General features: G+C 50.6%; 1 protein-coding gene across 1 annotated transcript; it reads right to left on the reverse strand.

Moving 5' to 3' along the window:
* Positions 1 to 9722: 9722 nt before the first annotated feature.
* LOC117846296 (uncharacterized) lies at positions 9723 to 11654 on the reverse strand. The gene has a single exon (XM_034727440.1). The coding sequence runs from the start codon at positions 11596 to 11598 to the stop codon at positions 10174 to 10176; it is 1425 nt and encodes a 474-aa protein (XP_034583331.1). The 5' UTR covers positions 11599 to 11654; the 3' UTR covers positions 9723 to 10173.
* Positions 11655 to 24568: the final 12914 nt, after the last annotated feature.

A 24568-nucleotide genomic window follows, 5' to 3' on the forward strand; every position in this document is an offset into this window, starting at 1 on the left:
ATGGATGAAGAGGACCCCATCGCGCCCACGTCTGTCCCTCAGAAGGAGATGACGCTCCTAAGCCCTTGGACCATTCCTACCCTTCTCCGCAGTCCTTTCCCCAAGTGCCGCCTACTCTCGCCTCGATCCCCTCCGCTGCCACCGCCCAACCACCACTCCATCCACACAAAGCCGCCTCTCCTCAATTGCCGCCCCGACGCCTCTCCTCAATCGCCACCACAACGCTGTCCTAAACCGCCGCCCCGACGCCGTCCTCAACCGCCCATCGACACCAAGCCGCATCCTCCATTGTCGATGTCCTCCATCGTCCTGACGACGCCATCCTCAGCCATCACCATCACCTCGCCGACGCCATCCTCCGTCCCCGAGCCAGCGCTGTCCTCAGCCTCCGGGTCCTTCGTTCTCCAGCCTAGGGTTCTAAGGTGCGGTCGTTTTCCTCGGTCCCGTCTTTGCTGATCATGCGGGGGACACCTTTGACCATCCTCCATGTTAATGCTATGTAGGAGATTGTTTCCTGCTGCCTGTCGTGTGTTGTTGTGAACCATTATTTGTCTACTCCTTGGGCACGTCTGTGGAACGTCAGTGTCGTCGATGTTGAGAGGCAAGCCCTCCTCGCCGACGGTGTGCCCAGCAACTCCGACGAGCTGACCATCAACAGGCTCATCGCGGGCAGTGGCGACGCAGAGTCGAAGCACACCAGCGTCAAGATCACATCCTTCCAGTGCAGTCTACATCACAGAGGTATAGTAATTACCCAATATCTTCTCCCCCTCTATGTTTTCCTCGATGGAGCCCTGAAATTGATGGATCCCTCAGAAAAGTAGAATGCCTCAGGAACTTGTTGGCACCTCATTGGGAAACCCATATAGGCACAGGTTTTCCTTTTCTGCAGAAGAAAAAAATATGGTCATGCCTTTAATGAACAAACATATCTATTGTAATTATCAATAATGGTCACTACATTTCATTCACAAGAAAAGGGGGATGAAAATGCTCAGCTCAGTTATATGAATATGATCACTTCACATAAACATCAAATCAAGATCATCATCTGTAACGAAATGGGCTATATGAAAACAGTAACATGGATGAGGCTATGGTCAGTTGATCACTCCATGGTGGCTGCAGCAGAACTGTCAACTGAATTTCTTCATAGCTCTACACTTTGGAATAGTAATGCATGGAGAACAATACTCATGTTCAGAGTTCAGGTAAACCTACTAATTTAAACAAAAATTACTACACTACCAAAGTACGAAAGGAGTTACAGCACACCTTTTTATCCTCCACAAAATCACTAGCTTCTCATTTCAAGCTTTCAATTGAGGTTGCCGTTATATCCCAGATTCTCTTGGTGTATCGGCACTCGGCTACGATGTGGTGGCTAGTCAACATGGTCCGTCTGCAGAGGGTGCAAGTGGTGTTGTGTGGCCATCCGCGTTTAGCCAGTCTGTCCCTGCTCCACACGCGGTTTTCTGTAATAAGCCATGCGAAGAATTTACATTTTGGTGGCGCCCACATTTTCCAAATGGAGTGGATGTTCAGTGTTTCGGTGCAGTCCAGGAACTGTGCTTTATATGCCGATGCGGTTTGTGTACATTCCTGATTTGGTTAGCTTCCAACTGATGTTGTCCTCATTTCATGGCTATAGTTCCATTTGTCTGACCATGTTCCATAGCAAGGCGAATGAAGCTAAATGTGAGCTATTGATATTACCATTGATGTTGAGGTCTAATCCAGTTGTTGTTATTGATGGCGTCATGAACCGTCCTGTTCTTTTTCCTTGAAATGGCAAATATTAGCGGCGCGATGCCTTTTGGTCGCTGAGTCTGCAACCAGCTAGAGTTCCAGAAGCTGGTCTTTTTGCCATCGCCGAGGGTGATGACCGTGCAAGCAGCAAATAGTTGTCTATCCGTCTTGTCGCACAGAGTTTTCGTATTAGACCAGGGTTTGTCTGGTGATGTCCATTCGTGTCATAGCCACCTCAGGCAAAGAGCTCTGGCAAACTTCTCTAGGTTTGGGATGCCGAGTCCCCCATGCTATTTCGGGAGGTAGGTTCTTGTCCAATTGACCTTGCATTTTTCGCCTGTTAGTTGTTGGTCGCCCGCCCAGAGGAATCTTTTGCGGATTTTGTCTAAATCTTCGAGCACCTCATTATTTGCTTTGAGAGCCGTTAGGAAGTATACCGGCTATGAGGAGAGGACCGATTTCATGCGGTTGACTCTTCCTACATGTGTTAGATTTCATCCGCTCCAAGCTGATAGTTTGCCTGCCGCTTTATCTATGAAAGGTAGGAATTCAATACTTCTCAGGCGCTTTGTTGACAAAGGGAGACCGAGGTAACGCATTGGGAATGTCAATCTCGTCACTGGCAGATCATTGAGTAGTAGATCAAGGTCGATGTTGCGGCAGCTTATGGGTGCAAGTTCGTGCGTAGGCCAGTGGCTTCTCCAAAGTGTTGAAGGATCATCGCAATGTTGGAGATGTCTTTGCGTGTTGGCTTTATGAAGTTGGCAGCATCATCAGCATATAGGGATGCTCTAAATCTTGCTGCTCTTCCTCCCAATTTGGTGAGGAGCCCTCTGTTGGTTGCCTGGGCAATTATGTGCTGTAGAGGGTCAATGGCCAGGATGAATAGTAGTGGTGATAGCAGATTGCCCTGTCGAGTCCTCTACCGTGCTGGATCGATGGTGATGGTGAGCCATTCAGTAGCACTTTTAATGTGGAAGTGGCCAGAAGGGACATGATCCATTGGCTCCATCGAGTTGGGAAGCCTCTGTGGTGCATGAGGGAGATGAGGTAGTCCCAACATACCGAGTTGAAGGCTTTGGAGATGTCTAATTTCATTAGTAGAGCCAGCATCGCATTTCGATGAAACCGGCGAGCGATGTTGCGCACGTATAAGAAGTTATCATGAATGCTTCTGCCTTTTATGAACATGCTCTGGCAGGGCGAGATGATAGCATGCATATGTAGGGCAAGACGTAGCGCTAGCACTTTAGTGATGATCTTTGCGAACGCATGGATGAGGCTGATTGGTCAGTACTCTAGGATGCTTTCCTCCCCTTCTTTTTTTGGAATTAGAATGATGTTTGCCTTGTTGAGGAGATTTAGGTCGTTGCAACTGATGTTGAAGAAGGCATTGGCTGATGTCAATATATCTCCTTTTACAATGGTCCAGCATGTCATGAAGAAGATCCCTGTGAATCCGTCCGGGCTTGGTGCTCGATCATGCAGGAGCTATTTAATGGCATGCAGAATCTCGTTTTCATCAAACGGGCGGTCTAAGTCGGATAGGTCCGCTGCAATGTGATCTTGGTTTTGCCACCGCAGGTCTCGTGTGTGTTGCTCTGGGGTCAACATCATGTTAGAGAAGTGGTCATGAACGATGTCTTGCTTGTCTTGGTGGGAGAAAGCCCAGCCCATGTCTGTTCGCAGCCGTTGTATGAAGTTCTTCCTTTTACACACATTGACCTTAAGGTGGAAGTATCATGTATTCACATCGCCCTCACGAATGTTTTTGATGCACGATGATTGCCGTTTCCTTGCTCTTTCGACTACCGCCCAGCCCAGAATATGTTTTTTGAGTTTTGCTCTCAGAGCGAATTCTGCGTCTGAGAGGGATCTGAAGTCTTGCACAGTGTTGAGGTGTAAGATCACCACTTGTGCCATCTGTAGTTTTAGTTTTGCATCCAAGATGATGGAATTGCTCCACTTCCTAAGCGCCATGGCTGTTGCGTGCAATTTGTGTCCTAGGTGGTGGAATGGCTTTGTATGATTCGTGGGTTGGTTCCATGTATGGCCTCCGTGATCCTGAGAGTCTTGCTAGTAGAAGCGGGCAGTGATTAGAGTGGGAGGAGGAGAGGGTGTGTAGCGTGTGGTCGTCGAATGCGATGTCCTAGGCTTCGTTGCAGAAGAAGCGGTCGAGGTGTGAAAGCGTTGGCTGACACTTTCACTGCTCCATGTATATTTTCGATTTTGAAGGAGTATTTCTTTTAGGCCACTGAAAGCTAGAGTACTTCGGAAGCGACGCATTAGTTGTAAGTTCAATCTTCTATTATTCTTGTCCTGTGCTTTGTAAATGAGGTTAAAGTCACCAATGATTAGCCATTTTGTGTTGATGTCGGGTTTCATGTTTCGCATATGCTGTAGAAAAGCCATTTTCAGTTCTGTCCTCGATGGTCCGTATATTGTTGTTAATTTGAATTAGGAGCTGCATTGTTTGGCCGACACTGTTGCCGTAGTTGAGAAGCGCCCAATCTGAATGTGTTTTAGGTCAATGAAATTAGCATCCTAGAGGATAAGGATTCCCCCCTTGGTGCCTTGCGCCAGTTTGTAAGCAAAGTTGGTTAGGCGGTAACCGCCAAGGAAAGAAGTGAGGACCGCGTCAACTTGATTTAGCTTAGTTTCTTGTAGACAAGCTATATGGCATGGCGTCGATTTGAGTGTTTCATGAATGACCAGGCATCTCGCAGGGGCATTAAGGCCTCGCACGTTCCAGCTAATAGTGTCGAAAGTGCCTATATGCATTTAAGTAGTCGTTGATCACAGGGAGAGCTGGAGCTGGAGCTAGGAATCATGAACCAGTCCTGGTAGGTGGCGCTAGAGCTGGCTGGGAGCGTCATGTAGGCTAGGAGGCGAGATGTGTCGACATCGATACGCATGCTGGGATATCTAGGGACGGCATATGCAGTTAACATTCGCTGTGTAGATAAGTGCATTGCCCAAGGTTGAAGCCAACAGGACATAGTCGATGTTGCATACAAGAAGCCTGAAGGTTGAAGCCAGTAGGGCATAGTCGATGTTGTGTACAGGAAGCCCGAAGGTCGAAGCTAGTAGGGCTGGTCCAGCTCCTAGCTTGAAGGTCGCAGCCAGCAGCGCGTGGAGGTCTAAACAAAAAGTAGTACGAGGAATGTCTAGGATACATGGAGAGAGTTCTTCTCCAACGATGTTGAGGTACCGAAGCTATCATTCTTGAGAGAGGGCACACTCGCTCTGGATGTCATCAATGGCCTGTCCAGCGTGCTGTAGAAGCGCATCGTTTACCCGTTCCGCTCCTTCATCGTCCAGGTCAAACAAGGCTGTCATTGCTGCAATGATGTGGTCCGGTAGCGGCCACTGGTGCGAGTTGATGTAGTCCTGTAGTATGTCCTCAATTGGTCGGAGCTCATCGTCTGGGACCCCTAGTTTGCACCACAAATTGCGTTGGGCACGCTCCAGGGCTGGCACAGCTGGCCTCTTTGCTAGCCGTGCACTTCTGCGAACCGAAGACATGTCGAAGGTCCAGTGCGGGCGCTGACGATGTTCCAGTAGGTGCTGAGGAATCGCCGGAGCTGGTGCGGTGAAGAGGGTGCTTGCTTGGGGGGTGCGGCAGCTGACGTTATCGCGGGCGTTTCTGTGGCGGCAGCGCCCGCCCCGACATCCAGACCTTCCGCCGGGATACATAGGCCGTGCAGCTGTAGCTTATCAAGTGTGAGCTCGACGTCACGCATCGATGGCACCCCTTGTAGCGCCACATGTAGCCTAGTGAAGACGCGATGGAGAGGCACCAACTCCTTTGTGGGTGTGGATAAGGCTTGATTTCCCTCCGAGCGGAGCGGGCTATTAGTGAGCCCAACTCTATTCGCCAGAGAGCAGACCCTGGAGATGTACACATCTGCCCCATATGTTCCGAGTTCCTGTTGGGTCATAGAGTGCATAGGTGAGGCCTGGGTCAAAGCAAGATGGCGCACCTGGGACTCAACCATGGCCTAGATGCTGCTCTTGATCGCCATGGCTTGGGTGCTGAAAAGTGCCTGGACTTGTGCATTCACCATGCTTTTGAGTTCGTCCAGGCGTGGCAAGGCAGGAGCAAAGGCGGCCAAGCTCACCTTAAATGGCGTTGGCTTCAGTGTTGCGGTGGCAGGAGGGACAGCACCAGTCCTTCGCTGCTCCCCCCTGAACTCGGCCTCCCAGCGCCTTGGTGACCGCGTGTGGTTGCGGTGCACGACGTCGTGACCGCGGTTGTCACGAGCCTTGTAGTTCTGTGTGCGGCCTCATCCCGGGTGGTCGTATTTGCCGTCGTCATCATCATCCTCGCCACGACGTGGCTAGAGGAAAGGCCTGTCATGGCAGGAGCCGTTGCCTTCCCGTGTGACATCGCGGTTGCGCTGGTTGTCGTCTTCACGCTTGCCGCTCTTGTCTTGCTTGCCGCGGCCATGCTTCCAGTTGTCACGGCCTCATCTACGGTCTTCTTCCTCGTGTTGCTCTGGTTCCCGTAGTGGTCGGGGGAGCCGTGCGGGGAACTTGGAGCACGCATTGGAGGGAGCATCGTCCGGCACCCCGTAGCGCCAAGCATAGACCCGGCGCACAGGATTGAAGTTGGAGGGGTTGTTGATGGCGTCGTCCAGATCGCATGCTGCCACCGTGTAGTCCTCCAACACACCCAGGTGCAAGAACACTTCATAGCGAACACCCTGTTGCCAGCGGTCCGGCTGCGATGTGGCGATGGTGATCGAAGAAGACTTGTCTGCAGGCCGGTGAGTGAAGATCAGCCACACTCACTTGGGGATTTTGCTTGGATTCGCCGTCCAAGCCTAGAGGTTGACGTGCCTGGTGTCAGTTGGTTGGATGAGGTCCGTGTTGATGTACTGGAGGGTGCATCGTGTGCCAATGATCCTCTCGATGATGTCCAACATGCACACGTGTACCGGGATGCCGTCGAGGTAGAGCCGCACCCAGAAGAAGATGCGCAGGCCGAGCGTGTGGCTCAGGCTCAGGCTGCACCACGGCCGCAGTCATATGTCGATGTCGCGGCCCTGGAACCACCCTCGGTTACGAGCTGCTGCACACTACTCGGTGTTGATGAAGCGGACGAGGAAAGGTTCTGGCTTGTATACGGTGACGATGACCTCACCCTATTGAAGCCGCAGTCTATCCCTTAAAAGCTTCTCGATGTCACGGGCACCAGCCCCGCACGGAAGGTGCAAGGCCCAGGGGACCAGAGCTGTCCCCTCCCAATCCCTGGTGTCCCGCTCTAGGTCGAACGAATTGGGCACTATGATGGTCTCCTCGTCGGGGCGGGTGATGGGGTCACCAATCGCCATTTGGTGGGCGGCCCTTGGTGGTGGTGGCGGTGGCGATAAATGCAGTGTCCGCGGGGGTGGAGACGGCGGTGGAGCTTGTGGTGATGGAGGTGGTGGGGACGACTGTGGAGCTTGTTGCCATGGAGCTGGTGGCAAAGGAGATGATGGTGGAGGATGTGGTTGAGTAAGGACCGAGGTCGAATGGCGGTGAGGTGGACAGCGGCGGAGACCAGGCGTTGTAGGTGTTGGTGGAGGATGTGGGCGGGCAAGGGCCAAAGCTAAATGGTGTTGAGGCGGTCGGTGGCAGGGACCAGGATCGGGTGGTCACGGCTCCCTGCAGAACCTTTCCCGGTGGCCAGAGCGGTGGCAACGAAAGTAGCGCTCCGGGTCTCTGCAGGAGGCCACCCGGTGGTCTCTGGCCAAGCAGTTGAAGCATCTCCCAGCAGTGACACGGTGAAAGGCCTGGAGCGTTGTGGCTGTTGTGCGCCTTGAATCCTCCCTAGATGGCCGGTCATGTCCGCCATCGCATCAGGCCAGGCTGTGCGGCATGCGCGGTGTTGAATGCCGCATGCGCCTCCTGGCTGGCAACCACTCCTGGGACGTTGAGGTGGGATAGCGAGGGGAAGAGGCCTGGTGAAGTGCACTGCCATGGCGTGGCCTTGACGTCTCCTCCCTACGGTAAATGTGCCGCGGCCGTGCTGCGCCAACAGAGTCAATGCTTTGTCCTTGGGGGTGTGGGAGCGTTGTGCCGCGTCGGGGGAGCTGGCGACTAGGCCTTTGGGGAGCATTGACTGCCCCTAGGCAGACTACCTCCGTGTAGCTGCATCCTCGAACCGCACTGGCAGAGAGTGGGTCCGACACCGCGGCAGGCATATCCGCCACCTGCGCCACTGGATCCGTCACCCACGCCTACGGATCTAGCAATTCCGGGACGAACTCGGGCTTGTGGAGGTGGGGCCATCCATGTCATGGTGGTGGGGGAGGTGACGGGCGGAAGAACTTGTCCCAGGAGGATTGGGGGCCGGGGGTGGCTAGGCTTGTTGGGGGGAGCTGGCGCTGGGGTAGAGGATGGTCGCGGCGGTGGATGCGCGGCGGCGAGGCGTGCTGATGGTGTGGCGGCGGCGGGGGACGGGGGTTGGGGTTGGGAGGCATGGTGATTCACTGTAATTGATGTTTCTTTCAATTAACTGTGAAGATAAAAGAAGAAAACAATTGTTCAAGGAAAGCATAAACACAAATGGGTGGGTACATTGCTTTTAGTAATCATGCTGGTGCCAGCAATGGCCAGTAACAGATTAGGAATTTAAATCTAAGTAACTACTAACTAGCAGTACATCTTTCTCCAACAAAAATCCCAACAATCTCCCAACAAAAATCTAGAACCAATCAACAAAACTCCAAAAAAAATCTAGAGGGCTTGAGTTCACTAGAGTACATAGGTGATGGATCAAGCCGGAGGCTCATCCTGGGAGCTTGGCTCTCATGGCGAGAGTGGGGGGGGGGGGGGGAGGACCCGAGGGGCGAGGGAGGAGAGCTACAGATGAGAGTTACATGTGTTCGCTGCCCGGTCACACGTCGAGAAGTTTCAGTTTGGCTTTGGATTTGGATGAGTATACGACAAACAAGAAGAGTGAACAGATGAGAATGACGGAAGAAGGGGATAGAAAATCTGAGCATTCAAAGAACAATTTGGATTTATTATTTGTCCCACTGTTATTTGGATCCACCATAGCTTGGCTAGCTAGAAGTAGCTAATGGTTAGTGAAACCCAAACTGAGACTTTACATTAGTATGCAGCGGATAGATCAAATCTACATGTATTAATGTTCCCACATGTAAGAGCGCATAGAGATAAAATAGACGGAGTAGGCCGTAATTACACTGATCATAAACTTATTTTTATCATTACATGATTTTCTGATGCGTGGATCACTATATGGAAAAATTATGCACCCTTATAGTCTAAATAAATTAGATTAGTGTATACTTTAAATTTTTCTATGTTGTTCTATATTCCAAATGACCATTCCTACACAATTCTGATTTTCATTTCCTCTGTTTTCTCATCCCATTCCTTTTTTATTCCTATATTTCTTTCCATCTATGTATTTTATATTTCTCCATTTCAAACGAGCTCTGAGCATTTGCTTTTGCCCAGGTCCTATGTGTTAGATTTTCCAGATCAATGAGCCTTTTTATTCACTATGTTTTAATTAGTAATAAAATATTACTATACTTGATGCAACTAAAGAGGTCTGTGGCATATGATGTAACATACTTTACAATATGATTGTATTCAATTTTGAGTGACAGGTGTTGTTGAATTTTCACATTATTATTGTTTTGTTGAATGCTCCATATATTACAATATAAATGTTTTGTTGCCTGTAGTAACATGGGCAGGATCCTAGTCATGAAGGATAAATTTTATAACAAGGTTGTTGCGTGGAGCCGTGCATGAAACAAATAAGGCAGATAACTCTAGAAGCCATCTTTCGAATACTGGGCCTCGGGCACGGCCCTGGTTGACTTGCAGGTGTCCGTCTAAACGATGAAGAAAACAACAATCTCATGCAATAGGCAAGACAACAGCTGCCAGCAATAAAATTAAAGAAATAGGTTGGGGACAAGGGTGGATTGTGCAAAGATGCATCCACATTGGAGGTAACGTGGCAAGACGGCTCAGCTACGGACTCCGCTTTTGACCACAATTGCATCATTTAAACATAAATTTGTGGCACATTTGAGTATTTTGCGAGAAGTAGGATCTAGTTGCACCCGCCGCGTAAGTTATAGTACCATGTTATTTACACAACAAGAAACATCTGAAATTTTAGACTTATCTACTAGGTTGTCAGGCTTTCTAGACTAAAACAGGGATAAAATGGTACGCGGGAAATCTTCACGAACTAATATAAGCTATCGTCACTATTCAAGTTACAAGAGTAAGAACTTTTTTTCTTGGATTACAAGAATGTAATAACACATGCAACATGGTGCCCGACTCTTGTAAGCTTGTTGAATCGAAGAACACAACGATGCAGTTAGGGGGGGGTGTGCGCCCTGAAAGGCAGGTTTATGCATTGCCCATAACAAAAGCAATGCATCATCAGCCATTGCGGCGTTGACTCCTCTTACGAACAACAATGTCACCCTGACTTAAGCCAGCTTGCAGAACAGGAGGCCACGGCAGTGAACACGGGTAAGCCGGGCCGGCGTGCCGGTTCCTCTCGTGCCGGCGTTCCGCCTCCATGGTCTCCAGGTCCACAGAGAAGAGCCAGGTCTTCTCCGTTCGCGTCAACACCACGAACGTGTCGCCCGCGGCAACGATCCTCGCCGGCTGGACCGAGAAACTATCTCTCCAACCCGGCAATCCGGCCGCCGTGTCTCTCAGCCGGACACTCTTCTCGACCACCCACTGGCCAGAGCCCAGGATCTGCCCGTAGACCACAAGGTCCTGGCCGTCCAAGCGCACGATGCGCACCATGTCGCCGTCCACGCCACCGACGACACGGAAGCTGGTCCTCCGATACGGCCACCGCATTTGCTCCGGCAACGTGAGGACCGAGAACATGAGCGTGCTCTCGTCGAGGACGAGCACGGTGCCGGTCTCGATCCCCCAGTAGATTCTCCCGGCAGCACGCCCGGCGAGGTGGATCTTGTCAATGGTGGGGAGCTCGATGTCGTCGTCGTTGTCGTCGTCGTCGTCGTCGTCGTTCATTATTGGGTGCCAACAAAAGTGCCATCCGCCGTCGCTGCCTGGGCTGAACACACACGCCCGTGGCGTGCCGAATGACCCTTCTTGTTTGTAGAGGACGGAGAGCACCCTGAAGTTTGACATGGCGTCACGGCAGCCACCGCTGCCGCTGCCGTCGAGCAGGAAGCCGCCGAGGAAATGGAGACGGCTCAGGATAGACGGACGCGCGATCCCCTGGCACCGCCGTGTCAGGGGCTCACAGACGATGAAGTCCGGCGACCAATACCGCCCTTCCGATATACCGTTGGTCAGGAGGAGGAGGCTACCGCGGCTGTCGATGATCTCCCTGCTCCGGCTGTGCCGTACACGCCTGGCGCTTCGGTATGAGTAGCGCGGGCGGTTGCCGTCGACAGGAGGAACGTAGAGGAAGTCGAGCGAGAAGTGGGAAGCGTCAACGACGGCCGGCGACACGGGCACGAAGGTGGCCGTCATCTTCTCCGGTACCTGACGCCGCCACGGGTCCCTCGAGTTGGGGTGCAGCGTCTCCGTAACGTAGTAGTGGCCGGCGACGCTTGGGACGCCGTGGAGGGAGCGGAAGCGGGCGAGGAAGCCTGCGTCGGCGACGGCGCGGCGCCAGCGCCTGCACGTTGCTGCAGCGTGGACGAGGTGGAGCGATGTGCCGAGGTGAAGGAGGACGCGGACGAGGAGCTCGTCGGGGAGGCCGTGCACGCTGGTCGGCCCGGCGGGTGGTTCGTCCCTCTCCGTTTGTTCTTGGCCTTGGTCTTGTGGTTGTGGCGCCTTGGTCTTGTGGTTGTGGCGCCTTCTGCCCTTCCCCATTGACACACAGGAAGGGACCCAACAAACTCTAGCGCTCCTCTGTTTGTGTGTGATCAGGAAACACAGAGAAGGAATGCTGAAGTTATGTGATCCTGCAATTGGTGGTGTGTACTGTACGTATTTATAGACTTGCGCCCTTCTTCTTTTTTGTTCCGAATGATCCGACGAATATCACTCCTACATGAATAATTTGTATGGACGTCTTATTTTTTTCAAGGAGGAACGAAAAGATTAGCCGCCCCTGCTAACGGGGTAGCTAGTCTGCCCCTAGAAATGCATTACTGGAGGGTGGATGGCGTGGGGGCGGGCTCCATTTCCAAGCGCGGCTCATCCCATGCCCCGCACCTTAAATGCACATTTTTAGACACGGGGTATGGGGATGAGGCGCCCTTGGAAATCGAGCAAGCCGATTTCTAGCGGCAAACAACCCAGTCTGCCGACCATGAAATAATCAAATATGGTAGGCGGGCTAAAAAATTTCACGTGGATCACACACCACACCGACCCTCTCCTTATCCTTTCTCACATCTGTCCCGTTCTCTTATCGAGTCCTTATCATCTTCATCTCCTCTCTCTCTCTCTCAAACTCTGTGTGCCTCTCCTTATCCTATGTCTCCACCTCTCCCCTCTTTCTTTGGAGAAGGTGGCGCACGGCTGCCCCAACCCAGGTGAGCGCGGCCAGCCTCCTCCAGCATGGGGTGAGGCGCAGGCCCCAGCGCGCAGGCGAAGCTCCGCCTAGAGGCGCTGTCAGCATCACGGGAACCGAGGTTCCCTTATGGGATCGTGCCATGACTTAGCTGGCTTTGTTGGGGTTGAAAACCGTCCCCGAAGTGGGGCCAACGAGTTTCCAAACGAAGATAACAAGAAAGATAAAGAATTGAGAAATTGATTTCGGAGAGTTTAAAAAATCTCCCCCTTCGTCCGAACGTATCCGTTTGCATTCACCACGGTCCCATTTTATAGGACTGTAATTTTTACACTTTACAACTCAACTCCTTGCTTTACTTGTTATGTGAAGCATATTTGAAGGTATTATAGTAATATTACGTCACTTTTGTCACACCCCTTTACAACTCATCACTTTATTCGAGGATGTTGTCCCATGCCGTCGCCTCTGGATGACCACTTTGCTTCTAGCAAACTCTGCCTGTGCTTGCGCTGTTTTCTCCATTCTCGAATCCTTCTCGCCACCCCGTCCGGACGCCAACTGGATGTGAGTGCCCTGACTTCGCGACGCTCAATCTCTGCACCCGCGAAGTCACCTCTTCATGTTGACGTCGGCTTTCCATTCCTGAGAAATCCAAAGACTTCGCCTCCAATTCATCAAGTCAATTATTCATGAAATCTCGAAACGAGGGAGGGGGCACCACACGAAGTCCTTTTCCCCAACAGGCTTTTCCTTCAATTCAAAGGAAACTCACCCAGCATGGTAAAAGCAGGAGAACATGTGAGTCCCCCACTTGCTATCTTATGTTGACAAAGGCCTTGTTTAGTTGCCCAACTTTAGGGCGCCAAAATTACTGTAGCAACACTATAGCATTTCATTTGTATTTGTGAATTATTGTCCAAATATTGACTAATTAGGCTTAAAAGATTCATCTCGCAAAGTACAACAAAATTGTGCAATTAGTTTTTGATTTCGTCTACATTCAGTACTCCGTGCATGTACCGCAAGTTTGATGTGATGGGGAATCTTCTTTTTGCATAGTGCTAAAGTTGAGATTTTGGAGTAATCGAAACATGACCCAAGACAAACACACACCCCAAGGTGACGACCACCCGTCACCAACCTTAATGAAGCAACCATGCAGCACCCCGTGATGGCCAAGATAGTTTAGGATTAGGATATGGGTGGCACGATGCATGGACCAATGACAAGGCAACACAAACACACATCCACATGGAGAAATACAACTAGCAATAGTAGCTTGTTTTTTTGTCCTGTTAGGCAAAGAGTGGGCTCTCTCCAGATTATACAAGGAGAGTCCTCGATTAGGAGTGGGACGTCCAGAGGCCCCCGGCTCCCAGAAGCCAGAAGTGAGCTTATGTACCTCTTCCTCCTTGGAATCCCCTATTCGAGCAACAACGAGAACATACTGATAAACCTGACGTAAGGCTATTATCCTTTAGGAGGTCTGAACATAGATAAAAAATCTTTATATGCTCACCACTCATGCGGTTCTAGGAGATCAGCATGTCCAGCCCTCGGTCGAATCAAGAAGGGGTTCCCTCGGACTTCTGCTCCAGCATTTGCATACCATCAGGCGCGGCAGCTCCTGCCCCAACCCCTCGGGTATGGCCGGCATTTACCATCAGGCGCGGCAGCTCCTGCCCCAACCCCTCGGGTATGGCCGGCATTTGCCCCGGCGGCCACGAGCAGGAGGCAGGGGGCCATCCCGTGTGGAGCTTCTTCGGCGGCGGCCATTCACGCTGCTTCGGCAGTTGCGCCCAGTAGGAAATTTGTCATCATGTATTTCCTACTCAAGTAGGGGCTTATTGGCTAGCCAAAAAAAAAATCCAGGCAGGGTGCATATATAAATCGAAATATGAAAAACTTGAGTCTTTTCCATAGTTCAAACATTCAAGTCGTTAGGCTAATTCAACCAAACACCTCCCTCCCTCTAACAATGGAGTATTCAACAATATTCGAGATCCTTATGATATCTCTATCTTCGACATCCTTTCAATTAGTCGAGATCTGCATCTGATGCCGCGTTTACTGATAAATTGCTAAAAACTGGAGAATGCAGCTAGCGACTTGGAGGGCGCGGCACGCAAACGATGAGACCATCGATCTGAGTCAAACGAAACGACCAACCAGCACCTAAAAAAAAAAGAAAAATAAACTGAGAAATAAACCGTGCCGTCAGCTTCCAATCTCCAACAAACACCGGATAAGTAGACTTAAACTGCGTAGGGGCAGGAACGGGGATCGCAGGTGGATCAGTGCCAGCGTCCATGGCGGCAGGTAGACGACGGCGACGACGCGGGGACAGGCCCAAGACAAGGACAGCGTCGAGGAAAGAGGCGAGCGGGCTGGCGGCGACCGTGCACGACGTCCCCGACCACCTCCTCGAGCTCATCTTCCTCCGCCTCGACTCGTGCGCCACCGTCGTGCGCGCCGGGTCCGCCTGCAAGCGGTGGTGCCGCGTCCTCGCCGGCGCCGGCTTTCTGAGCCGCTTCGGGTCCCTCCGCGCGCCCGTCCTCGCCGGCCACTACCACACCGTCAACCCTTTCTTCGACAGCTCGCCGCCGCCTGCTGGCGGCATGCCTGGCTTCGTCCCGTCGGCGACGACGGCCGCCACCGTCAACCCCCGCGGCTTCTCCCTCGACTTCCTCCCGGACAGCAAGACGTGGGAGATCGCGGACAGCCGCGGCAGCCTCCTCCTCTGCCAGAAGACCACCCCGTTGGCATCATGGACGGGCTACTACTACCTCCCTGACCAGTTCATCGTGTGCGAGCCGGTGACGCGCCGGCACCAAGGGATCCTTTCTCCGCCGTACCTGCAGGGCGAGTGCATCGGCTTGTTCCTACTCGACGGCGGCGACGACAACATCCGCTGCTCCGGCGGCCGCCGAATCGGCATGTCCAACTTCAAGATCCTCTTCGTGCTTCACGAGTTCCACCGGTGGGTGTACGGCCGTGGCGTTCCGCTGGCCTGCGCGTTCTCCTCGGGGAGCGACGGTGGCTGGCGCGTCCTGCAAAGCGCGGCGTCCGAAAACGTCACCGTGCCGCACAACATCGAGCAAATAAGCTTCGCCGGTCGCGCCGGTGGTTCGGCCTATTGGGCGATTGGAGAAGACGGCGCCATGCTAGTTCTTGACGAGGCCACGGAGGGGTTTTCGGTGGTTATGTTCCCAGAGGACCTGCTCCGTTCGTACGACAGATACAACTTCCAGGTCACCGGCGGCGAGGACGGCGCGCTGCGTATCGTCCGGTTGCTAAACAACGAGCTCAAGGTCTTTGCACGGCGCCACGGCAGCGACGATTGGGTGTTCGAGAATCTTGTTCAGCTACCGGAAGCCACTCGTGGGCTGCCGGGGCGCCAGGACGGGTTCTTCCGGCAGCATGAGGCTTTGATTGTTGCAGCAGAGAGCACGCACGTCCTTGTGACGCCACAGGAGAAGACGTGGCCGTTCTCCGTGGACCTTGAGACGATGGAGGTGGAGCGCGCGCGGGAGAGGAACAAGTACGCTGGGACAGCGTTCCCGTACGAACTGCCCTGGCCGCCGGTCTTGATGGCCTGTGCTGAGCGCGGTAGGAGATCAAGGCGCTGATATTTATACGTGGTGCATCCTTCGTCTACAACTCTTACAACGTCTTCAGCAGTTCACTTGAAAGAACCAAGAACCAGCTTGGACTGACAAGATCAAGAGCTTCTACCAATTTGAATTTTGACATGGGGGACAAGAGGTGCACCTGAAGCCACATTTTCTCCTCCAGCTCTGCTCTACAGTGATGGAGCCAGAGCAGGGAGGAGACTGCCAAACACGGCCCAAGTCTACACTTGACTCCAAAAGACAAATAATCTGCGTTCTTTTTTTTTTGGTATTTTGACCAGTTTGGATGTTGTTAAACTTCATTTGATGTACTGCACATTTGTATATTGTCTCCTGCTAATATCCTGTAACATTCCTATTACAACGGTTCGCACGGTCGACAATAACAAAGTGCTGGCTGGTACGTTCGAGGTCGATTTTCTCTTGAGTGTTGTTTAGCTCTTTCTATATACATTGATATCATTTTATTTTTGAATTAGTGTTTCCGGGTTTCAGCATTAGATCTTATCTTATTGGAATTTTTGTGAGTGATGGTCCTATGCGTTCAATAGATGGAGAGATAAGCCACAAATGAATTTGTATCTAGTTTTGTCGTATCACATGTTGAAAAATTTATGAAGTACTAGTCGTATATGCCCGTGCGTTGCTACGGGTAAAACAACTATCAAATTTAATCATATCATGCAAAAGGACCTAAATCATACAATGTCAAGTTAATAGACTTAGAAGAATGAGCTTACATGGAGCGAGATCATTTAAAATGTAATGTCAACTACAATTAGCATGATTTAAGAAGTAGGAATAGAAAGGCATAATAGTCTTTTGAACTCAGTTCCGAAGAGAGAAAAGTATACATAAGTCACACAAAATATTCTATTTTTTCTTGAATTAATGGTTTCATGGTTCTTGCAATGCTCTCTGTGGCTCTCTCTGTGCCCCACCCTCCAATGACATTTGGCTAGGCAGCTCATAATTGGGAGCACCATTATTGACATGCCATACTGAACCAAGCCATTTAGGTATGGCCTTGTGAATGTAAGAAAATTCTTTCTTTCTAGACAACATATGAAAACTTGAAAACTGGCATTAATCTGCAAGATTATAGAAGAAAGGCAGATATAAGTAGAACTTATGCAATCAGATTATATCCAGAATGTTACCATGAAAGCTTTATGCAGTTGCATGAACGTAAGGGCCTAACAGTGCAGTGGCCAATGAGGATGGTTCATGAACTAAGGGCAACCAAATAATTTGAGTGATACAAAGTGATTTATGAACAAATACCAATATTTTGCAGATCCCAATTATGCATCAATGAAAGCAATAATTTTAACAAATGACTCCTCCTTATGCCTGCCTAGCTAGTTAGAATATACTGTAGAGAAATAAGGTTATTAGCAATCATAAATAATAAAAATTTTGGAAAATATTACTTGCAGGTCTTGTGTCCTCAAAGGAGATAGATGAGGCAACAACCTTGAATGGAAGAACAGAAACTGAACAAACTAAAAGATTTTGCAATTTACATCAAGGAGAGGACCTCATACAAATGACCATGGTCCTGATTGGTTTAGAAGGATACATGCAACGGAAATCTCATGACAGCCAGCAACTCGACATAGAAATGATGGTTTAGGTGGCAAGCTTCCTTGTAAACTTTAGGTGGAAACAGTGATGTGGAGATGCAGGGTTAACTACATCTAATAATTACAAACAACTTTAGGTGTAAGCTCCTGATGCAGAGTTAACTACATCTACATGGTAATGATCTACATGTTACCACCATTACTATGGATCAGAAATTTAAACCTGAAAGCAAATAAAATGTAGGCACAATTTATCCAAGCAACTTCTCACTTCCTTCTTTTCTGCTTGAGACAACATCTCCAAATCCCCCTCAACAGATCTGCAATAAGTTGATCCATGTTATTTCAATGAGCAAGGTATGCTTTTAGAAAAGTAGTATAGTTTGCCAATGAAAGGAAAATATTTCAGATGTTATTAACATGGAAAAGAAATAAAGTGTAGATGAATCAATAACCAAAAATCAGTTCATCTACAAGCATTCTCTAATAGGTAAGATGGACACTGGTAATTTTGATGGATGCACCGGAGCAGGACCTAAAGGATTCCGTTTCGGGAGGAAATTATCTACTCAGACATAATATTAAAACAGAGTTTGCACAAAAGAAATCTTTCTTGATTATTTTTTCCTGCTAAATGTGCTTGCTTTTATGCTTCAGTTTTGCAAAAAAAAAATAGTTTACAAGCCTTAAATCCTTGCATAGGCAAAAGATACCGACAAGGTAGCAAGAGCATTATGCCCCACTTATATTTATAAAAGTAGGACATGTTAGGCAGTTCAGACTTCAGACAAAAGAATTAACCAAGTACCGTATCATCAATAAAGGTAGAACTAAATAATAAACTTTAACATAAAGTACTAAAGATCATGGTTCTTCAAATGATCGCTCCTCCTATTTTGGCAAGTTTTTTTGTTGACTTGTTCTTTCAGAAATTGTGGGTGGCCAATTACAGCCCATATTTGGTGAAACAAGTACACCAATCCTTTGTAACGGAGGTCAATGCAGTATCCAAATTCATACTACAATAAAGTAATCTTTTTACAGTCAAATGTTAAATAGGTAGGCGGCTTAGATTAGATATGAAGGAAGTAAAGATGAATGTATTCATTTGATAAGTGATCAAGAAGAAATAAAATTGGTAAAGGACGGCTTCATAACTAAAAGTCTCAAACCTGATACAGAAGTTCCAAGGCTTCCCAATGCTTCAGTGGCTGGTTTAGATTCACAGATAGACAGCGATCACATAGTTCCATTTGAATACAAAGTTGCTCGTTCTCAAAACAAGATGTGAAGTATCAAACTATGTTCTCACGAGAACCTGGAAACACATGACACCGATGTTACAAGTTACAACCTTCCTCACAAATGCAGCTGAAAGAAAAGGGATGTTCTCCTGCACAAAACCAGTAAAACTGTTAGCGAGGAATGCAGATGAGCAGTCAGGACAGCACAATGTTACTGCACTAACACACACTCAATAAGAGAAAAATCTCATCTTACCCACCTTATCGTCATTGAATTCGTTGGCCACCTGCGTCATCTCCAGCGTGATGTAGTCCGAGGTGCTGCAAAATAGCAAGAAGATGAATGGGGTTAATCTGAGACTGAAACCATACTGTCAGAAGACCAACACAAAGCTCGAATCGGAACCGACCCAAAGAAATCCTGGCTAAGGATGAAGCAATCCTTCTCCTCCATGGGTCCGTCCGCGTCCATCAGCGAGGCCTCCTGTGGCAACAGGGCCGGCAGCAGCGGCTGAGGAAGCGGCGGCGGTGGCGGGGCCGGGTCCCCGTGGTAGCCGTCCTCCTCCTCATCCAGGAGCGTCTGGCGAGGGCACGCAGTGCGGGGAGGCGGTGGCCCGGGAGGTCGAGGGCGAGGGCCGCGTGGGACGATCTGTTTCTAGGATGGGTGGGAGCGGGACAAATCCGCCGCTGCCGCCTCCTCCGCGCAGAGGGTAGGTGGCGTGCGGTGGTGCGGCGACGGTGCGTAGGATCCTCGAGTGACGCGGAAGGGGCGGCAAAGGAGGTGCGCGGCGGGGCGGCGTAGGAGGTGGAAGCCGTGGTGGCGGTGCAGCGCTTGTGGCGGCGGCAGTGCGGCCCGAGGCTCTCGCGGGGTGGCGGCTGAAGGGAGGAGGAAGGAGGCCTCGGGAGGTGGTGGCGGAAGGAAGGAGGCAATAGGACTCGGGGGCTGGTGAGGATTGGCAACCGGAGAGAAACAGGAAAGGGAGCAAAAGCATGGAGAAGAGAAGTACGTGATACCTGAGCAACTGAGAAGCCTTGATTCTTGAAAAATCTTGCACCAGCTTTCCTTCCTTGGTGGAGTGCTGGAGGTGAGGGAAGGCTGCTGGAGGTCTGGCCCGGTAGGCGCCGGATTTGGCCCCCAAATTCCGGCGGCGGCTAGGGTTTCCCCAACCCTCCTAGAATTCAATTCTCCCTAATCCTCCCCCAACTGCTTTTTCTTTCCTCTCCTTTGGAAAAGGCACCCTTTGAACTCCAGTTGGGCGCCGGGATGGAGGCTTCGGACGCCTCAACAGCGAGACAATGCCATGGCAATGTACGGAAGACTCAACTTGATCTCCAACCTGAGCGGCTGCAACAAACACAAGTAGAAAACAAAATTAATCAGATCTTCGCGCATAGAATGTGAATCGGGCTCGAGATAAATGGCCATTGGATTGGAGATTCGGGAGCGTGCGGGGTCTGATCTGTGTACCATGGAGTAGACGCCGGCATAGGTGAGGCCCGAGCTGCCTCATGGCGTCGCGTGCCGCCCAGCCGTCCTCTACCGCCGCCATCGAGGCGCACTACCACGTGCTCTCTACGTCTGCCGCCGCCGCCGTTAGGCTAGATGGAATCGAGCTGCAATGAGTGGATGGGGATGGAATGCCGGTGGTGGAACAGAGCGAGGGGAGGCGGCTTCGGCCGAGCGCTGAAGGGTGGGGATGGAGTGAGGACGGTAGCTTTGTCGAGCGGTGGGGGTGGCGGGGGATGGAGCAAGGAAGACGGCGGCGGCGGGGGATGGAGCGAGGGAGACGGCGGCTTCTATTTTGCGAGCCGCTGCGAGGCCGCTCCGCCGCCCCTCCCTGCTTTCCGCCGGATCCAGATCCGGCACGAGGCGTAGAAGAGAAGGCGGGCATATCTCGGCAGAAGGGTGGCGGCGGGGGGAGCGCAGAAGCTGGCGGCGGACGGGACTGCAGACAGGACCTCCTTCGCCTCTTTGTTTTGGAGAAAGAGAAGCATTTTTCTCTTTAACCCCCTCCCTTCCCTCCTTTTTCCACCCGAGCCATTCCTCTCTTTAGAATATGGACTGCGGGTTGATTCCTTCAAAGTTGAGGGACTTTTTTGCAAAATGACCACGACGGACGAAAATTGCTGGCAGAAACGTTACTCGCTTTAATAATAGGTATAGATTTATTGATCAGTGAACCATTGCGGGTGGGTAGCGAGAAAGCATTTTTTATATGCCAAATCTCAGTCTCCAACCGGCAAGATGTGGTGGAGAATGCGCTAAAGCACTCTTGCTCTAGTTGCTTAATCCGTTGCTTGTTTGGATAGACTACAATTATGGAACAATGTAGAGTGTGTAAGCAATATTAGGTGGCTCTCAAAAGAGTTGTCTGCTTCCCACGGCAATGCTCCATTGCCTACTCTTAGAGCCGTATCTTCTGAAAAAGAACTAAATCACTGAATTCAATCTTGTCAATGCAATAGTGAGTTTTATCCCTCCTAGAATTACAGTACCCCAGGCTTGTACTGATTCGCGCACCATACTATAACCCCGGTACCAGTGTGAGTGTACCATCCACAATGAAAGGGCCGAGGCTTTTTTGAACGATCTCAATGAGCGCTTCACCCATCACTGGTGAAAAACCTACCTTAATCCCATTTGGTAAGCGTATGTCTCGAAGGACCAACCAGGACTAATCATTCGGGACAAAAGGTCCCCTCTTTAGTCTCGATTGGTATTACCAACCGGACTAAAAAGGTTTCAAAAAATTTTAAAAAAAAAGTGCCCGCTCCGCGCCAGGCCCTCGCCCGCCGGCGCCGCGGCAGCGCTGCTCCGCCCACACTGGGCCCACGCCCGCCCACCCGCTCATGCCCCCCCCTCCGGTGCTCAGCTTGGAAGAAAGGGCCTGTGCGAGATAAGGGAGGGGAGAGGAGGAGATAAGGTGGAGAGAGAGGGGGGAGACTAAAGGCTCGAGGAAGTGTTTAGTCCCCGTTGAAAACACAACCGAGACTAAAGGGGGGGCCTTTAGTCCCGGTTGGTGTTTTCAACCGGGATAAAAAGCCCCCTCGTTCCACTAGCCGTTACAACTGGGACTAAAGGGGTCTCTTTAGTCCCGGTTGATATTACCAACCGGACTAAAGAGGCCCCCGTCGGTGGCCATCGGTGGTGAATTTTTGACTCAGGACTAAAGGCTCTTTAGTCCTGGGTCCAAAGACAACCGGGACAAAAAAAACGTTGGATGGAAGGTCTCTTCTACCAGTGCATGGAAAGATCACAAAGAACTATAAATAAAGCTAGGCAACATCAACAAGAGCAATTCTCAGTTAGCTCTTCTTTCACAAAACACAAATCCTTTTTGTACGAACGTGTCCTTGTTGACGACTATTAGCGCGCCAATTTGAACCGCAAGCGCACGGATCAGTGTAGCTTTTCCCTTAGAGTATTCATCCAAGGTTTATCAATCCGTGGAAACAAGGTCACAAGATCTAGACTAACTAAGCATCGGAAAACATGATTCTGGTTGCAGGATGGTTGTGAATACAGATGAATAGACATGAGTAGATACGAAGCATGAGCAGATATGAACAAGAGGTAACTCATCGAAAGCAAAGCCTAGACTATACATATGTTGTAGTTCTAGCTAGATGGCAACCAAACACATGGTTCTCATTCAAAGCATCTTCAAACCACCACCTCCGGTATGACTTCCAAAAACCCCCGCCTTACACGGTATGAGACCCTATCATGATCCTACCTATCAGCGCACAAAGTCTAAGGGCATGAAAATAAAGCACACGTCTAGCTGTTATGATAAATCAGGCATGCAAATCTAGTCACCATGACTATAAGAACACCATATGCAATCTACAACATTTATAGATTGGAATAAGCAAACTCATAATAGTAGAAATCATAGAAGAAGGCATATGGATCACTATTGAATCGAAACTCATCTATTACTTTACCATGAATGATTGTTCATGACAATATCTCTACTGAGGCCATGCCCGCGACTTGTGAATCCTAGCTCCAGAGCTCCGGCGTGGATCTTCCTCGCAGGGTGATCACACCTTCCAAAACCTAGCCTAAGCTAGCCTTCAGACAACTGCGTGGCCCTCAGCTCTCTGTAGATGGTTGTCCCTCAAGTTCCTCGGCTCATTTCGCTTCGAATCTGAACTCATATGCCTCGTACCGATGGAAAATCGGGGTATTTATACCCTACAGAGGTTGTCATCCAAAAGGGAAGTCAAATGGTCGAAGGAAAGGCCCAAGCCAATCGGCCTAGGGGTGTCTAGGCCGATCGGCCCAGCCCTTCCTTTTACCCCCTCGCGTCCAACTTTATCGCCAAGTCTTCTCTAATGTTCTAGAAGCTTATTTTCACTTGCATGTAGCCTAGCTTGATGATAGCTTCGGGATAAGATCGATCCTTGATAACTTTCCAAATCTCTACTTGATCTTCTTTGATCCCAAACTCATCTTGCCATATCTTGTGAAACTTAGCCCCTAAGTCTTCTTGGAGGAGTGCTCGCCAAAAATGAGCATGATCGGGGCCCTGAAGACCCTAGGCCAATCGGCTTGGGCTCCATAGGCCGATCAGCCTAGGCCCTTTTTGGGCCCGTTGGCGTTCGTCTTTCTCTGGGTTGTTGCTTGTACAGGACCTTGTCCAATTATGCTCCATTATAGTCTAATTTCCTACGAAAACAAAATGTCCTGCAAAATACAATGCATTTGCAAAAACGGCTCGATTATTGAGTATGATCAATAGTTATGATATCATTTGTATGCCAATATTGAAGATAAACAGGGGTAAAAGTGTGTCAATAATAAGCATCAACAGTCCTTCATACCTCTTCAGTCCGTTTTCACTCCGTTTAGCTACCGGAGTTGTTTAGCTTCCTTTCATGGTACTTGTCATAGGTATAGATGTCTAGATGGCCCGCGACCCGACAGGCTGCCCGGAAGCCCTTTTTTTGGCTCGATCCAAGCCTGGCCCAGCTCGGCAGCCTTTGTGCTCGTGCTAGCCTGGCCTGTTAGCTCGTGCCGGGTGTGGGCTGTCACCCCAGCACATCAGGCGGCCCAGCCCAGCACGTAGTTAACAAGCCGGCCTGGTAGCGGCCCGCCTCTCCGCCAACGGTCGGGAGCCTGGGGAGGGGGCATATATAATCCCCCCCAGCGGCTGCCCCTCGCAACCCCACTCCCCCAACCCTAGTCGCATTCCCTACCCGTCTTCGCCACCTCCTCGGCTCTCCTCTCTCTTGGCTCCTCCGTCGCCGCCTCGCCTCCGGCTCTGGTGAGATCTCTGGCTCTCCGCGCTGCGGGACCGCGACTTTGTTCCGCATCTTGCATCTCTTCCTCCTGTCTCCTCCTCGGCTCCTCCTCTACTGTCTTCTTGTCACCTTCTATCCTCCTCCTCTATGCCTCCGCATCTCGCCACCGTTGGTCGTCATCTTCACTATCTTGCCGTCGACCTCTCATCCTTCTCCGGCTCCGAGCTCCGGCTGCACAGGTAACTCCCTAACCCTAGTCCTTGGATCTAGATCTCGAGTTCTTGTCATCTCATTTTTGTGTTTGTGTTCTTGTTCTCGTGTTCGTGTCTGTTTTCTTGACTTTCCTCATCTGCTTTTGCTTGGCTGCAGGTCTCGGGCTGGTGCGCCATGGGGTCGCACGCTGTTGAGGAATGGAGCTGTCGAGGGCGGAGGTGGAGGTGGGCTGCAGCATAAGGTCGTCGTGATGGACGACATGGAAGAGTACACCATCAACGATGACCTCAGGGCCTGTGGGCTGCCCGACGACGACGAGGATGACCTAGCTGCCAGTGGTGAGGATTGTTGGGTAGCTCTGTTGCTCCGATCAATGTGGATGGCGGTGATGATGCC

This window comes from Setaria viridis, chromosome 2 (assembly GCF_005286985.2).
Source record: "Setaria viridis chromosome 2, Setaria_viridis_v4.0, whole genome shotgun sequence".
In the NCBI taxonomy this organism is placed as follows: Eukaryota; Viridiplantae; Streptophyta; class Magnoliopsida; order Poales; family Poaceae; genus Setaria; species Setaria viridis.